This window comes from Aythya ferina, assembly GCF_964211825.1.
Source record: "Aythya ferina genome assembly, chromosome: 3".
Classification (NCBI taxonomy): Eukaryota; Metazoa; Chordata; class Aves; order Anseriformes; family Anatidae; genus Aythya; species Aythya ferina.
The window spans coordinates 86,457,211-86,475,507 of record NC_140298.1 but is presented as its reverse complement, the minus strand read 5'-3'; the positions used below and the strand labels follow the sequence as shown (position 1 = coordinate 86,475,507).

The 18,297-nt window shown below is 37.7% G+C and overlaps 1 protein-coding gene across 4 annotated transcripts in view; it reads left to right on the top strand.

Annotated features, from left to right (window-relative positions):
• The window catches only part of SENP6 (SUMO specific peptidase 6), a 92,606-nt gene that overhangs the window by 37,367 nt on the left and 36,942 nt on the right, over window positions 1-18,297 (top strand). For 2 of the 4 annotated variants that reach the window (XM_084512364.1, XM_084512365.1), the window contains exons 3-6: window positions 236-299; window positions 1,465-1,607; window positions 6,746-6,847; window positions 10,815-10,835. In XM_084512364.1, the coding sequence (XP_084368490.1) occupies window positions 236-299; window positions 1,465-1,607; window positions 6,746-6,847; window positions 10,815-10,835 (330 nt within the window). The remainder of the gene's footprint in view (window positions 1-235; window positions 300-1,464; window positions 1,608-6,745; window positions 6,848-10,814; window positions 10,836-18,297) is intronic. The other 2 variants (XM_084512366.1, XM_084512367.1) reach the window with 2 other exon arrangements.

Here is an 18,297-nt window from a genome sequence, read left to right as displayed (position 1 = left end):
TGTATTGAATGTTCAATAATATTCTGTTTTGAGTTAATAATGAACTTTTAAGTGTGCTTCTCCTGAAATAGTTTCATAGTGGGCAATTGCCCACTTTAATGTTTCTGATGATTTGGGCACATGCATTTATATGTAAAAAGGGGAGGGGAAAAAAAAACACATTTATGTTCCAAATGTTTTGTTTATGCTCTGTTGCATTATGTGTCTGCCTTTCTCTTCCACACCTATCATCTAGTGAGGCAAATCTGCTCAGCATAGATGACAGTGATGGGCCCTTCAGTCCCAATGAAGATAGGAAGGTAAGTACTCATCTCATGGTGAAAATAGGTCTTTTTAAAGCTTTTAAAATTATGTTGCATAGTCATCTGCACAGTACTGAAAATTAAAATTTGTGCTGATTTAGCTACATATAACACTGAACTTGCTTATCTGGATACCCTTAATGTCTGTTTACTCCTAGAGATCTTGTTGGTTTGTATAGTATTCTGGAAATACCAGCATGAATATCTACTAAGTTTAGACAATTATCATTAATGGGTTTACATTATTTTAATTTGAAAATATTAATAATTAAATCCCAAGATGCTTACTATCACATTCCCAATTTTGTGTGCATGTGTATGTATATATAGGCAAAGCGCGTTTATTTTTTGAAGTATACCAAAATAGTTTACTACTACAGAGATGCTTCATAATGCTTTGAAAGTATGACTATTTTGCTTATCAAGGAATCCTACTGAATAAGAGTGTATTTTACTGCATTAATAGAAAAGAAACGATTTGAGAAATTAGATCAGATTTTATTATACATTTCTTGTTTCTGTATGGCAGATCCAAATTTGAGGATGATTGTATGGGACACTTCTGTGTTTGTGAGGTGTTACCCACACATTGGAATGGCAAAAAAGTCATATTTTCTGTTTGTTCCTTTTCATTTTGCCCAAAAGATGACATTCCTGTTATTCTGCATTTAAAAGGTGACATATCTGTGTCTAAAAGGTAGATAAGACTTTGATGTCAGCGTAGTAGTTATGAAGCAGGTTAGCTTTGCCATGTATATTTTTTAATGTTGTTGCTCTTCTGAGAGGCATAAAACTGTTTCGCATGTAACAACATTTACAAAATAGTCTGCTTGGAGAGAAGAAATTGGAGGGCTTCTGATACACTACAGAGTTCTGATCTCCTGGAAAAAAAAATCACATTATACAGGAGAACTCTCAAACTATTGTTAATCAGATGTGATCTTGTAATCTTGTTTGTACATTGAGTATTACAAAAGTTTCTAGGAGCTTTTAGGAGGACTTCTGTTGAAATTGGCTTTTGGATAGATTTTTACATAAAATTCTGTACAAGCGCAGTGTGAAAATGAAGCCAAAGTAGTGTTTATATAGATATTCTGTAATTCATTTTTTCCTTTTAACTTGGATGTAAGTATTGTAATGCATGTGAATTCTCTTGTTACAGTCACTTCGTTGTCGGCCTGGAGCTGTCGGCACCAGTGGTGATTCCATAAAAACATACGCGAGGCGAGGCAAAGCTCCAAGCTTGAGACTTCTTAAAGGGAATGCAATTGGCCTCAACATGATGGGAAATAGCAAGAAACTGAGGTACTGCCTTCGGTTTTACATTTACTTACCTATTTAATGATTGATAAAAAGCAGTGGTAAATGAGCACAATTGATAGTACGGTTGCATTACTTGCTATGTGTTTAAGGAAGCTACACTGTGCTGCACTTCGGAGCAAAGACAGAAGACTAGATTAAGGTATTAATTCTTCCAAAGTCTTATTAAGCCACATCAGTAAAATACCAGAAGATTAAAATAAAATATTACAATAAATTGAGAGCTTTTGCTTTTGTACTTGTCAGTGTTGTCTGCATGACCTATTGTTTCTTCTGTGGCGTGCTAATAGATAGAAGAATATTTCTATTGACTCCATCAAAAATTTCTACCTTTCCATGATTGTGAATTGTCAAAGCTATCTTAGGATCCATTTTCTCGTTTCCTTACTGCAAGATCTCATTTGAGTCACTGACTACTCCTTTAAAGAGTTCATCAAAAAAACATACTCCTAGATGGTGGTTTGAGATTATTACTTGTATTTAAAGCTGACAGGAACAGTGTTTAAACGTTCACTGCTGCACTTCCTTGTTACTGCTGTCCCTATCTTGTAACAGACTGATCTCTTAATTTAGTATATGTGAAAAAGTGATATATTCATGTAACTTTCTGTGAGAATTTGATACTGCTGAAGTATTACTCTGTTTGGATACTTCTGCAGGAATGAAAAGATCTCTAGGTAGTTTGCTATAGTTCGCCTATTCATCAGATACCTAACCTATACAGAGCTGTATGAGTAGATTGTTGTTGGTTTGTGGGACTGTCTTATCACAGAGTTGCTGCAGAAAAAATCCTAGAATCACTTCGTGATACGTGTCCTCCCCTGCTCTTCTGATCCTTGAGTCTAATAGACAGGAAACAAATCCAGAATTACATGTTTGAACTGATCCTTCAGCTTGATACAGAGGAATGAACAGATTAGGTCAAAATAAGGACTCTTCTTGTCTCCGTGCTGTAACTGTAGTCTGTTAATCACATATATTAATATATCTTGTTAAATTTGAAAACCTAGATGGCACTTTTCCCAGTATCTTAACTAATTGTGTGTGCTACGCATCTCTTTAATTTGGTTCTTCTATAGCTTGTGGATGGATTTGACTGTTTTGTTCTCCTGGAGAAACTGCTCGTGGCTTTGGCAGCTGTACAGATCTGAGGGTGAAGAACTGGCTGGGTGGCTGGGCTCAAACTGTCATAGTGAATGGAATTCAGTCCAGTTGGCAGCTGGTCACCAGAGGTGTTCCCTAGGGCTCAGTATTGGGACCAGTTTTAACATTTTTATCAGTGATGTGAATGAGGGGATCAAGTGCACCCTCAGTGAGTTCACAGGTGATACCAAGTTAAGTGGGACTGCTAATCTGTAGGTTCTGTAGAGGGATCTGCACAGCCTAGATCAGTGGGCCACGTCCAGTCGCATCACATCCAACAAGGCTAAGTGCTCAGTCCTTCATGTGGGTCATGACAACCCCATGAAGTAGTATTTGCTCTGTCTTAATAGTAAAAAAGCTTTCACATGCACATTGTACTTTGTTGTTTGAGTATACCTAATCACTTAGAATATGATTCCTGTAGTCCGGAAACTAGAATTTTCTTCTATCTGGTCATGAGATTTGTAATGAAATCCAACCATACTATTTAATTTTTCTACCTTTTCTATTCAAGCAGTCATACTTAACTGTGTGTATGTGTATTTTTCTTCAGTTGCAGAAAGGTGTGTGGGTTTTATTTTAAGGTAAATCGTTGCAGAGGTTTTTTGAGACAATCGAAGCATTTAGTTCAGACATTCTGTTACTTGGATTGGAACTGCTTTCCATTGACAAATGCTGCCTTATAAACCTAAGACATAGTATGATTTATAAGTAAACTAAAACGAAATTAAATCTGTTGCATGTGCTTTACCTTAGTGAAAGGTCACGTCTCCTTCGAAAACAAGCATCCACCTTCTCTCTAGTACTGTGCTGCATGCTGAATTTAAATGGGAAATAGAAGTGTTCACCTTCTTAATAAACAGTTGTTAATGAAGGAGTTCATTGGGGAAGAGTGGGTGGGAGGAGGCCACTGTGACCTCTGTGAACAGTTGGCTTTTCATTAAAAAAGGTACTAATGATTATTTACTTAGTCCTTTTTGGAGTTTGTACACTAAATTTGCTTGGAAACATGATTATGCTATAAGTGGTTATCTTGATTTAGTGCCTTAACTGTGATAGTATCGCCTCTTTCCTAATGCACATATCACAACAAAATCCCCAAATAAATAAAGGTTTGTGATCCAGCCACTGTCTGTAGTAAGAAGTGGTAGTGTGTTAGCTCTGAGATGTTGTATGACAGGTACTTGCTAATATCTTTTCAATATTTGAATTGCTGGACTAAAGAAATTTTTGAAGATTGATCACGCAATTAAGCTGCTAGATGAAGCTAGAGAAGATCAGAGTTTATATTCCTGAGCTTCTAGGTACATAGTGATTTGTATCACAAAGTTGAAGTTTTTCAACATCATTTGCAGAATAGGGTTTGAAAGCTTTTCATATTGGTGGATTTCATTAAGCTTTCTGAGCTTGACTCAAATTAGTATTACTACCCTGCCGTATTCCCTAAAATCCAGGAAATGAGAGAAAGAAGCTACTCAATGAATAGCAGAATTAATCTAGTCTATAAATGCAAACTGTGTTTCTGTAATGTCATGCTTTCATTGCTTCTAGATCCATTCTTTTTGCCCAATGCAGGATTCTTCTTTGCCTGGCCTTTCTAATTTGCAGCGTTCAGAAGTTATTGGGATCAACAAATTTAATGTGAAAGTGTAACCATATTTTCTGCAGAGCCTAGACTATAATTGTGTGGTTTCTGAGATAATGCTAGGGAGATATATATTGTCATATTTTAATTTCTTTGAGAGTTCTAGAGCATTTGCTATTTGGAGGAACTTTGACAAATTTTAGTGCTTTATATTAATTTTCTTTTGCAAGGTGAAACTTGCAAAGCCAGTTTTAGTGTGGAGGTGCCCATATTGCAACTTTATGATTAAATTTTCTGGGGATTCTGCCTGCACTGGGTATGTTCTATTTGAAGACTGGGATAATAGAGCAGATTGTATTCTACAGCTGTCCTACTTGGAAGGATATCTGATGCCATATGAAACGTTTAAGTGTGCCATCTAGAACAGTCTGCTTTGACTCAAATCTAATCACCCAGCAGGCTGTGATACTCTATTCCAGCACCTATGGGAGCTTCTCACTTGAGTGTGAGGCACAAAGCAGAAGCACAGCTTAACAGTTTTTTTGTGCTGTGGAGGCACACAACTTAAAGTTTCCAAATCATGATAGTTTGGCAAAGCTCAGATTCAACAAATAAAATCATGAAACATGAAATAGGTATGTTTCTAGACTTGTTTGCTTGTTTTAAAACTCTGTAAGTCTTTAGCATTTGAGAAGAAATTCCTGCGCTCTGCTTGTGTTTTCTTGTCTGGTATCTCTTTCAAAGAGAGAGCCTGGAGAGAAACTGGAAGCCAGAGAGGATTTGCAAGACACTCAAGTATTTAAAACAAGTAGCTGTCAGCTTTTTATTTCTCAGGGGAACACATTAAACAGAAGGTTGACTATAAATTAGTCTAGATGATGACTGACCAGCTGGATTTGTGTAGTCTTGACTTGGAAGCATGTGGGATGAGTGTTTGTGTTTACTTTCGTGATGTTGGTGGTTGGAATGTGAGGCTGGTAGCTTTGTTTATGGGAAATTGAACTGTTAAGTCAGAGCATAAATGATGTTTCTAAGCTTCACGTTCTAAAGGAAGGTGTTTTACCATTTGGTTGGCTTTGATGGGTGTTGTTCTGTTATGCTCACGGTTATGCTATAATCAGTCAGAAATGCTCTGAAAGTTTCTAATTTTGATTTGTGATATTTGATACAAGTCTCACAAAAGGGTAAGCTAAAAATAAAATAAAATAAAAAATAAAATAAAATAAAAAATAAAAACAAAACACAATCAAAATAGCGATTTTCTCACCTTCATCTTTTGGGGATGTATAAAGGAAGGATTAGGAATTGATGTGCAGCTTTGTTGGGGATTCTGGGACTTCACATCTTTCTTGTTGTTCATCCCAGGACAAATGGAGGGAATGGAAATTCTGCTGAATAGTATTTCCATGAAATTTTGAATCAATCAGAATGCTTTTTCATGTTCTTAAATTGAATGCAGTTATGATTCCCAAGCAATTTTACAACCAAAATGTAAATGTTGCATTTCCATTAGAAGCGGTTGACATTATCAGCGGACTACCTGTTGAAAGCTTTATAGTTTTTGAACATTTTAAATGCAGTATTGTGCATCCTGTAGTAGTAACAGTGTGTTAGGGTCTAATGGTCTTCAAGGGAGTTAATGTATTGCTTGTTTATTGTATAGAAAATTGTATCTTTGCACATGCTTTTAAGAGATGATAACTGGAAACCAGCCCTCCAGAATTAATTGTTTTATATAGTAATGAGGTTAAAGCCTTAAAAGAAATGCTGAAGGACATTGGTGAATGTGCTGTCCCTGCTGAGATAGTTGAGCACCTGAGAAGCCTTCTCTTCTACTCTTTAGCTGTGTATTGTTTCAGCTACCAGTCATCTTACCACCAGATCTTTGCTTCATTTATTTTCCCTAAGGAGTAATAATATTAGAGAAATTCCTGAGTGCACAGTTCAGTCTGTTCATGTGTTACGCACTTTAAATCTTCTTGATGACATTAATAAAATGTGTATATGGCAGCATAAAGTTAACTATAAATGATTGTAATTCATTTTAAAAAGGCAGTATCTTTTTGGAGTGAGGAGGTTGAGCAAAGAAGAGCTGGTTCACAGTGTTTTGGATGGTGATAAAATTCAATAAAAATATTTACTTTTTTTTTCTTTTTTTCTGGGGGAGAGGAAAGTGTGTATTCTTATTTGTCTGTTTTATCCAAGGACTGAATGCTTCTATGCCTGTCCAATACAACCTAACAAGTTATATTACCAATTCAGAAATACTTTGATTTTTGTTTTTATGCAGCTGTTATTGTAAAAAACAAAAAAGGACACCATGATTTCTAACTAAGACACTGTGGAAAATACAGTAGAGTCTTTTCTTAAATCATTTTTTTCTGTACTTCTGCAGTGAAAATGCTCAGAATATGTCTTGTCCTGTAACTGTGGTACATGGTAGACGCTTTCACCATGCTCATGCACAGACAACAGTAGTAAAAACAGCAGCCCAAAGGTAAGACTAAGCGGATTTGTTTATCCAGATGTCCCTGTTGTAAACATCCTTTCTGGTTTTGTACATAATCATTTTTGTACATAATTGTTCACCTTATACTATGAAGTGTTTTAGGAAAACATAATTACATGGTTTGTAGTTGATCGTGAGCTTTGATCTCAATTACTGAAGTTTCATAAACTTTATTATTTATGATTTGTATAATCTTATGAATCACTCATTTTAAAGCACACTATGACATAATCAGAGCGTGGAAATGCTCTAATGGAGGTATATTTAGGAAATACAGTGAAATGGTCATAGTATGCAGTAGAACTTCATGTAACTGGCAACAAATATCAAATGCTCATTCACAGAAACTCCAACTTGTATAAAATTAATCTAAAGGTTAAGCAACAGATAGGACAATCATGAGTAGTCTTTAAATACAGCATAAAATGATTAAAGTGGGACATCTCACAGAAGTGAGATTGTGGATTTTAATAAGTACTTGTTGGAATGGATGACAGGAAACTGTGGAACTGTGGAAATTTACTCAGCTATGCTGATTTAAGCTGTTTTGTTTTGAAAACTTAAAAGCATATCAGGCTTTGGTAAACACTAGGCTCTCCCCCCCCCCCCCCAACAGGCTTTTCACACTCAAACATCACAACCATATGAACTAACCATTGCTTTAAGATGTATTTTTTTTTAATTTGTCCATTCAGAGCTGTATGCATTATATGGTTTTCCACTGACTTGTCAGCATTTTGTAACCTCTTTTTTCTGCCCCACTTCTGGCAGTGGTGGGATCATATGTAGGCATTACTCTAATTTTTGTCCCATTTCCATCACCTTCATGGCTGTCTTCAGAATAACCAAGCCTATGTACTAACATGAATGAATGATGTGATCCATATACATATTACGGTAATCTGGCATTGAGGAAGCAAACTGAAAATGGATTTTACAGTTCTGTCTCTGACCTACACCATTGTTGCCTCCATTCATTTCAAAGTCCGCTGTGATTTGTAAATGGAAAATAGCATGGACATTTCCTTCTCTTTAGTAATAGTGGATACAGTAACAAGGATCTTGCTTTTCTTTATTCCTTAACATCACTGTGAGGCAAGGGTGACTGAAGAGGATTGGCAGAGCTTTTCCCAGGAATAAAAACTAAAAGGCAACATTTATGTAGCCAGTATGGTTTGGGTTGAACCAGCCTCTTTTTTCTTATATACAAAAGAATTTCTATATCTGTATTTCTTATTTCTATATTTATATCTATATTTCTTAGAAAAGCTATGTTTAATATTCCCTTGAGGAAAGTGTTGGGAAAGCATGCCATTACCTTTCACTTCGTCTTTTTCTGTCTTTTTTCTCCCTTTCCCTTAATAATTCTAAGGGATAAAAGCTAATTGAGGTTATTCAAAGTGAGCAGCAAACCATCTGAGACAGCTCTTTCTTGGATCTCTGAATGTTGCCCTTAATGTTAGTGTACTCTGTTAAACTTAGTTGTGAGGTAGTTCTTGGATCCACGTCTGTAAGTGGTTTCAGTCTTACCTAGTTACGTCCCTTAGGCATCTTCAGCATGCAACAAAGTCCACTCGAGTAGTGCCCTTTTGTTTTTTCCCATTGCTGTTGAAAGATGGTGCATGGCCATTTACTGGCTTGGGCAGCTCAATTCATTGCTTAAATTTAGGAGGACTGAATCTGGCCTTGATTTTAATCTTCAGGGAACATTGGACTTGCCTGTTTTCCGTTTATCACTTATGAGACTTGACTTCTTTATAAGCCTATAATGTAATGTGGAGAAAAAAAAAAAAAAGCAGTGACATCGCATGTGTGACTTGCAGAAAGAAAACTAATGCATAATGTAAGCAAGCTGAATATTGCATGAAGTAATTGGTTAGTAGTCCTGTTGAATGTTTCTAAAAATTTTTCTTTTAAGGTTGTTGTTTTATTTCATTTACATTAACAACACAGTTACTTCTTAGGGTCAGAATATTTTTGAAGTTTTAGAGTTGAGAAATAGTCATAAAAAGAAGCAGCCTGATTTGACTGATTGGCCTTTAGAATTTAAGGGTGAGCTTTACAGAGGAACTGTGCAAAGGATATTTAATGCCAGTATCTTTTGCCAGTTGACTCATCTGACTACTCTTTGAAAGGTTCTAAATCTGTTTATGAGTTAATGGATTGAAAATTAACAGAACGTGACCTCATGGCACGCTTCTTTGTCTTTTTTTCTTTCTTCCCTAAGGAGGTGGGGGGGTCTCATTGCAGTTTGATGTGAAAAATGTAGATTTATGAATCAGGAGACTCTAATTGTTAAGGAAAAAAAGTCCTCAGAAAGAAAGGAGTGTGTGCAGAAAATGTGATAAACGAAGAATAAAATTTGAGGAATATCCAGAAAAAGAGAGGTGGTTATGTGGAAACTGAGTTCTTTTGTTTGTTTGTTTTCCTGTATGAATTTATAGGCAGTGCATAGTTGTGTTCTGTTACTTTGTTTGCATTTGTAGAATATTTATGAAATGTTGATCAGTTACAATGGGGAAAATAATTTTAACAAACCTAACATAATGTTCTTAAATCTGTAGTGGATTATTGAAAGCATAAATAAAATTAAAACCACAAATTACTTCTGAGTAGATGGCAACATCAGTGCCAGAGACACAGACTTATTTATACAGGGTTCTTTGAGAGGGGGTGGTGACACATGGGGCAACCTAATTATGAAAATCCATCAAGTTGAATTTGGAGCTTGTGATGTGTGCTGTGTTCCTCATCTCTTTTTTTTGACTTTGCTGCACATGCATGTTAATTTAAATTCTGGCTGAATATCTGTTGCACTGATATTTAAAATATATTATTACAATACAACAAAATTGGTCATTTCAAAACAATATTTTTATAAATACTACCCGTGTTTTTCCAGTGGAATCTGGGGATTAAGTTGAAATTTATTCACTTCTGATGCAAGAGATTTTCAGATACAGCTTAGCCTAATGTTGTGGTTCAATGTTGCTTCATTTAATGAGCACGCAGTCCTATCCTATGCTATTGACTGACTTTTCTCTAAGACTTGGCATTGGAATGGCGTGTTACGTACAGCATGTCTAACAAATCTTACTGCATGAGCTGCATGAAGCAATTTGGAGGGACATTGCTTGTTATAATTCCTGGCTCTATCAAGGATTCTCGTCTCAAAATCCTTCTGACATGCAAAAGTGAGAATTATTTTCAATGCATTATATTAATACAGGATTTTAAAACAAGCAGGTGAGGCATCTAGGGTGATAACTGGGCATTCTGGATTTCTGCCATCTTTAAGTTTCTTTAGCATTAAAATTTATCATTTTTACGTGTGACTCTGCCATATTTGTAGACAGTTAATCCAAGCTGTGGATTAACTCTACCAGGGATACAGATGCTGGCTATTGTTCCATGTCGAAGTGGTTTGGATTTGACTGCATTCATGATCTCAGATGTGACCCACCCAAATGTGACCTTTATTGTTTGTAAAGGCCAGATTCAGCTGTAAGCAATTTTTACCACTTCCCTGCAATATTGACTGAATATCCCATACCCTAAGTCTAAATTGATGTGTTCAAATTCAGTTTTGAATTCCTTTTACTGTCTTCCCAGAATCCTGAGTATTGTGTAAACTTGAATGCTTTGTGTTTTTGTTGTTTCTTTTGCAGAATTTGTTGACAATTAATCAGATTTTACACACTGAGAAGGAGGCAAAGCAATGTACTATTTATTTAGCCCATTAACCTTTGCTGTCTGTGAAGTAACATCTGTGTATTTATAATTACTGTTGCAAAAATGCTGTGAATAATAATGCTCTTCTGACAGCTAGTGCAGTGAGTGCAAGAGACAATGAAACAGTTACAGCTTTTATCTAATAACTTTTGATTTTAGTGATGTGTGCAACACATGTGGGGCTTTGCATCTTATGTTTTTTTTTCTTTTTTCATATTTTAAGCAATCTGGACCGAAAGGAAAGGTAAGCTTACTGTTGATGAAATGAGCATGGCAATGAGCATTAAGAAAATGAAGTGAATGAGTGCTGTATCAATGCTAGTTAAAGAATAATCAATCCAGTCAATCGTATCTGCTCGTGTGCGAGGGGGGTTGTTTGTTTTGTTCCGTGTTTTTAGTAAAAGAGAATAAATGGACCATAAAATAAACTTCTACATCCATCTCTAAATAATGCCACGTTAATGTGAACTTTGGGTACATTTCCACTGGAAATTACTCAGTTTATGTGTCTGTATATAGTTAGCTGGCTAGCTACAGATAACTCCAGTGTGCAAATAGATAAATTTTAACTTTGGCTGAAATTTAAGAATTTATTGCTAATGCTTCCTAGAGCAAGAGATTTGTGTAATGGAATGGTTCTGAAGCATATCTTAGTTGGTTGTCTTAACGGCTTTTACTGTATCATCTCAGCTGGGTTTGAATAGCATTAAAGGTTTTTATTGTATTACTGTGTACGTTCTGTTAAAGTAGTTAACAGAAAATACGCAGCAAGAACAGACATGCTGTAAGGCTTGTTTGTCACTCATTTTGCATGTTTTACTGACGTTAGTGTTTTTCTAGCAGTATGAAAAAACCTTTGTTTTTCTTTTTATATAGCTTACATTTATGGGTTAGTGTAAACGTTTGGTTGATAATGACAAAGTGTTTTTTTTTTAAATATCCTATTTATGCATGTGGTTTTGGCAGTATGCTACGCTTGATACCGGGTTGAAATGTTTAAGATGTGTATATAATGTTTAGTCAATAACAATGTAACACAGAAATCTAATATAGAGTTGTTCTTTATGAATTCAGGGTTGTGTAGATTTATTTCAAATTTAGCAGTAAACCCAAACCTTTCTGTTTAACTGCCTTTGTTATTTCTTAAGAGACCAGTTAGCTTTGGTCCTCTAATAAGGAATAGAGCAGAATAGTTCCAGTTGGAAGAGACCTCCAGAGATCATCAGATCCAACTGTCAGACTGCCCAAAGTTAAAGCATATCATAAAGAGTGTAACCAAGCACCTCTTAAATGTGGGCAGGCATGGGGAATCAACCACCTCTCTAGGAAGCCTGTTCCAGGGTCTAGCTACTTTCTCAGTAAAGAAGTTTTTCCTAACATCTAGTGTGAACCTCCCTGATGCTGGCTTGAGCCATTAAGGGATTCAATTATCCTCTTGCTGCCCTGGCTTTGAGTTTATGCATATTTTCCTGTTGTTCTTCGTGTTGCATTTATGTTACTAATTAACTATTTAGTTATTAATGCTTGTAATTTGGTACTTCATGTCATAGGAAAACGGGGGCTGAGTTGCGTACTGGTGATCTTAATTTTCCCCTGGGGACACTGAGTACTTCCTAATCCAGTACAGTTAGATACATTTGTTTTTCCATCGTTGCTGTCTTATCAGGGGAAAGTAATGTAGACAGGAGTTGCTAAATTTAGATTTAATCATTACCATCGTGATAAGCGCAGCTGCAACCCCCCACTTTCTGGGCCAGATAGGTCTACTGACCTGCATACTAAAAATCCAACTCCTATGCTGCTGCTTCTGTCTTTCATAGCATCACAGGACAGTTTGGGTTGGAAGGGACCTTAAAGACCCTCTAATTCCAACCCCCCGGCCATGAGCAGTGACACCTCCCACTAGACCAGGTTGCCCAAAGTCTCATCCAACCTGGTCCTTGGTACCCCACTTTTTTTGTAAGACATGCTGAAGGTAAATCATACCTCTGCAGCTTCGTGCTAACTGTTTTATCATGCCTTGCTCTGTTTTTGTGTAACGATTTTGAAACCAGCAACCTGTGTGCTGTGGTACACAAGTATTAGCAGTGTGGGGAGTATTAGTATACTAAGTATTAGCAGAGTGGGGAGAGTAAGGAAGGGCTGAATAAGACATACCCTGAAAGAGCCACTCTGTGCATTAAACACAGCTCTTGTGTGAGCTGTACACCCACAATAGGATTCGGTACAGCCATATAATGCATGGTATTTTTGTTAGGTCTCCTATTGGATCATCAGTAGTCTGATCTAAGACAGCACTGTTTGTATCTTAAATTCCCAGATTCGGATGTTTTCTGCAGGGTTATTCTTTTCTGGCATAGCCAGAAGCTGTTCTCTTTTTTTTTATTTTTTCTTTGTAGAAAAGAAATTTGAATACCCAAATTTTGTTTTAGCAGGAAGTTGTCACAGGGGTTGGTCTGCCACCTTCACCAAGGTGAAGATAGTAAGGTCCAATTCCATCAGCAAAGGAAAATGACAATAATCTTTAATTAGACAGGTTTCCAAATCTTGTGTGCTGAAAATACAGAATCAGTGATACTGTTTTGACTGGGCAAAGCATGTTACTTGGGAAAGCTACACCATTTAAACGTTAAGACATGTCAGAAGTTTGGGGTTCTCTACAGTCCAGACTGCCTCAGTATTTTTGTCATGTCTGTTGCAGGAAGTACCTGGTCTCTTATGGTCTTGTAACTTATGTTCTGCTGTTTGATGCTTTACCTTTTGATGCTGCTTTTAGCAAATACTGGTCTACCTTTCTTGTACTTAACAGGTATTAAAATCAAAACTGTTTATAATGGATGAGATAAATGAGATGCCTAAAACAATTTAAGCTCTGAGCATGGAGTCTTGCTCTTCAAGCAAAATCTAAATCTTGTAAGAGCTATTTTTAGGAAACTTAACAGGCAAAAAAAAAATGCAATATGTTATTCAGCAAGATGGCAGGAACAGCAATCAATATCGTATTTTCTTTTTTCTTTATTAAGTACAATACGTAGATAGTCTTGCATCTTGATTTTTTTTTTGCTGTTTGATCTCTCCTTTATTCTTTTTGAAGTGCAAGATTGAGTTTGAGTTTTATTAATAGGATTTAACAGTAAAAAAGTATTAGTTTTGAGGTGCTTTACATTTTTTAGTTTTTACACAAGTAAATTGTTCAGTATCCTAAGAACTGTACTGTAGAAGGTATCAGTGGATCTGACACTGTTCAAACAGCTAGAAATTTCATGCCGACGAGGGAGTCTGTGTTTTGCCATGTAAAGTCTTGTGATGGTGGTCTCTGCCTTTTTGTATATTTTTTTTTTCGGTGCAAGGAAACTGGTAGGAGGAACATCAAGTTGTTAAGTTCTTATGAGAGGACTGTTACCATCTCCAAGAAAACATACTTCTTAGATTAAATCTGCAGTTGAATTATGTTTATAGTTGTCTTTGCTTTGCGTTGGAAACAAGTGACTTCAAACCTGGTATTGAATTGTGGAACAAGTTAAACTGTTTTGGATAGCTTCAGCTGATTTGGAGCTGTTAACTTCAGCTGGTGGTCTCAGATGTGAGGACAGGGCACTAAGGCATAGGGTTTAGTAATAGGTCAGGCTGATGGTTGGACATGGTGATCTTGAAGGTCTTCTCCGACCTAGGTGATTCTTCAACTTCTCTATTAATTAGTCTGTGTTAAGTCACCTGAGCTAGGAGTGTCATGCACTGATTGTATTTGGGTGCATTGAAGAGACATGGTGGGTCACTTACCAAATCTTTACCCATAAATAATAATTGCAAGATATATATGTGAGTATATATATATATATATATATATATATATGTATATATATATAAATCTTATATATATCTTTTATATATATATGTATGTATGTATCTTGCAATTATGATTTATGGATATTTTTATATATATATGGTGTGTATATATATGGGTGTATATATATATTATTTATGGGTATTTGTATATATATATTACTTCACTGTAAGTAAAATGGAAAAGCTAATGAATAATTAGAAAACATTGGAGAAATAGGAGTATTCATTCCCACCATGAAGTTAGATGCTGCAGAACTGAAGTCGCTTCTGAGATTCAAGAACGAGAACTACTTTATGTTGAAGTGATAGATTGCATGATGTCTTTAACGTAGGAAGACAGTATCTGGTTGGTGTTGTCACTGGCCTTTTTGCCTTCTGTGGTCATGGAGCTACCTTTGAGAAGCCAGGTCTGTTGGGAGCAGCTGATGGGATTCATGTGACCAAGTGAGGCAAGAGAGTATTTGCCAACAAGCTGGCCAAACTTACAGTGAGAGCTTTAAGCTGGACTTCATGGGGAAGGGGATGGAGTTTTGAATTACAGAAGAGCATGGGGTTGTTGATGTGTTGGGAGCCAACAGGGAAACACCCGTGAAATGCCTCAAAAGAATTAGCGTGTGTTCCTCTAAAGAGGTGATCCAGCAGCAGACCAGCTGAAGTCTCTTTGTGCTAGTGCACATAGCTTAGGTAACAAATAGGAGTAGTGGGAAGGCAGTGCGCACCTAGAAATCTGTGGTCTAGTTGCTACTAATGAAACTTGGTTTTCCCAATGGTGGGATGAATCACAACTGGAGCACTGCAGACGTTGGCTTTAGACTGTTCAGAAGGGACAGGCAAGGAAAGCAGAGCAGGGGAGTTGTTCTCTGTGGAAAAATAGAATGACTGCACAGAGCTGTAACAACAGGATGGGAGCTTATGGGTAAATAAAATAAAATAATAAGGGGCCAAGCGAACAAAGGAAACCTCATGGTTGGTGTAGACTACAAGCCACCTGACAAAGGGGAGCTTGTTGACAAAGCATTCTTAATTCAACTGCAAGAAACATTGTGGAGGCTCTGATCTTGCGGGGGGACTTCAGTCGCTCTGCTATCAGCTGGAAAAGCAGCCCAGCAAGCTGTAAGGAGTCCAGGAGGCTCTTGGAGTGCATTGGGGATAATTTCTTAATCCAGGTGATAGCCCAAGGAGAGAAGTGCTACTGGACCTGTTGCTCACCAACCCAGGTGAACTAATTAGAGAGATGAAGACTGGTGGCAGCCCAGGCTGTAGTGGAATTCATGATCCTGAGGGCTATGGTAAAGAGTAAAGTCAAGACCCCGAGTTTTAGGAGAGTGAACTTCCAGTTGTTCAAGGAATTAGTGGGTGGGACTCCCTGGGAAACTGCCCTTAGGATAAAGGAGCAGAACAGAGCAGGCACGACACTTAAGGATGTTTTTCTTAGAGCACAAGAGCTCTCTGTTTTTGTGTGTAAGAAATCTGATGAGGGTAGGAGATTAGCACAGCTGAGTAATAAGGAGGACCCTGGGAACTACTGACTAGTCAGGCTCACCTCAGTGCCCAGTAAGATCATGATGGAACAGACCTTCAGGAAGTCATGTTGAAACATACGGAACACAAGGGAGTTGATTAGAGACAGCCAACAGGGCTTGTCTCCATGTGCAACCATGTGCAAATCATGCCTGACTCATCTAGTGACCTTCTGTAATGGAGCAACTGTTCCATAGACAAAGGAAAAACTGCTGATGTTCTCTGAGACCTTTGATACTGTTTCACAACATTCTTGCCACTGCATTAGAGGGATGTTGGTCCAGAGGGTGGGCTGTTAGAGGGACAAAGAGTTGTCTGGTTAGCCATGTCCAGGGAATTAGTTAACAACACAGTGTCCAAGTGTAAACCACTGACAGGTGGCATCCCTCAAGGGTTCATGCTGGGACTGACGCTATTCAGTATCTTCAGTGACATAGTGGGATTGAGTGCACCCTCAGCAAGTGATAACACCAAGCAGGGGGGTGTAGTTGATAGGCTTGAGGCTGCCATCCAGAGGGACATTGAGGGAGGCTTGGGAGGTGGGCCTGTGTGAGCTTCATGAAATTCAGCAAGGCCAAGTGCAAGGTCCTGCTCCTGGGTTGGTGGCAGTCCCCGATATGATTACAGGCTGGGCGAAGAACGCATGGAGAGCAGCCCTGCAGAGAAGGACTTAGGTATGCTGGTGGATGAAACATTGGATGCGAGCTGGCAGTGTGCACTTGCAGCCTGGAAAGCCAGCTGTTTCCTGAGCTGCAACGAAAGAAGCGTGGCCAGCAGATCAAGGGAGGTGATTGCCCCCCTCTACTCTGCCCCCGTGAGACCCCACCTGGAGAAGGATGGTGAGGCCCTGGCACAGGCTGCCCAGAGAAGGTGTGGATGCCCCATCCCTGGAGCTGTTCAAGGCCAGGCTGGATGGGGCTTTGGGCAACCTGGTTTGGTGGGAGGTGTCCCTGCCCATGGCAGGGGGATTGGAACAGATTGTCTTTAAAGGCCCTTCCAACCCAAGCCTATGACTCTAATGATGATTAAATCATCAGACGTAAGAACTCCAGTTTAACATTCCAGCTGATTCTTGCTAAGAAGATTAACTGAGAGATGTACATCTTGTTAGCAAATGTCTGAGTTACAGGAATTTATGAAGCTGAAAAAAATAACACAAGACCTTGCTTGAGGCTGAGCACTCTGTTACAGAGAAAGCTTGAGACTGACAGTATGATGAGGGCTTTTCTGGCCCTCACAGTCTGGTCTTCTGTGTTTTATTTATGAGTAAAAATTCTGAACAAGCATTATTTAAAAATAGAGTAAAAATAAAAGCCTTAATATATGTTTGCAGATTTCCAGTGATTAATGTAATTAACATATTCATACTGCATTTAACATTCGTTTAAATGCTGCTGGTGTTGTGTAAGAAGTGATTAATTATTTGTTGCAGTATTAACTGCTAAATTGTCTCTTGCCTTTCCATTAGTCTTGGTCAACTTCTGGCTTGGTTACATAGGGTTATGGGAGTGCTCTCAGGTGCCTAATTTTGGATGATTAAGAGAATTTTTCCTAACGTGTAGTTGGATGTAACAAGTTCATTGTGAGCATGAATAAAAGTCTTTTACTGTTCGAGAAGCAAGATACTCAATTTATGCTAGCCCTTGTGTATTTTTCATATCTCCTGTAATAATATGTGTGGTTTTTTTTTCCTACCCTTTAGTATGGTATTTTTGTCATTGGTTTTGGTAGTAACAGCTTCCTGTTACATAATTCTTAGTTGGTGCTCTGCCTCACGTTTCTCCCAATTTTGCCTGTCAAGTAGTCCCTTCTCGATTTGAACTTTTAATGAAATCAAATAAAATCAAATAATTCATGAACAAATATTCATGTTGAGTTTCTGATTGTGGTGAAGTTTATGTGTGGAGATGGTTTAAAAAAAAACAAAAAACAAACCACAAAACTTGTGTAGGAGCAGGATCATTTCAGAAATGCATTTGACATGGTAACAACTGAATCAGTCTAATCTGTAATATGCTTGTGGGCACTAATGGTGAAGTGCTCTAACTTCCCAACGTTTCGTGCTGCAATCCAGCCACACTTGTTTTTGAACCTTTTTTCTCCCCAAGTTTTTTGGCATGGTGCAGCTCCTCAGCACAGCAAAACCTGTTTGTGTTTAGTACAGGGTTAATAAATTTAGAGGGCCAGACTTGATAAGAAAAAACATAAAAGGCATTGTAGAATAATCTTGTTCCAAAGATGTTAATACTCAAGTGTTGGGAGACCCTGAGAAGTGCTAGCTGGAAACGCAGGATATTCAAAGGTCCTGATGCTCTGCTGCAGTAATGTATTACTTGCTG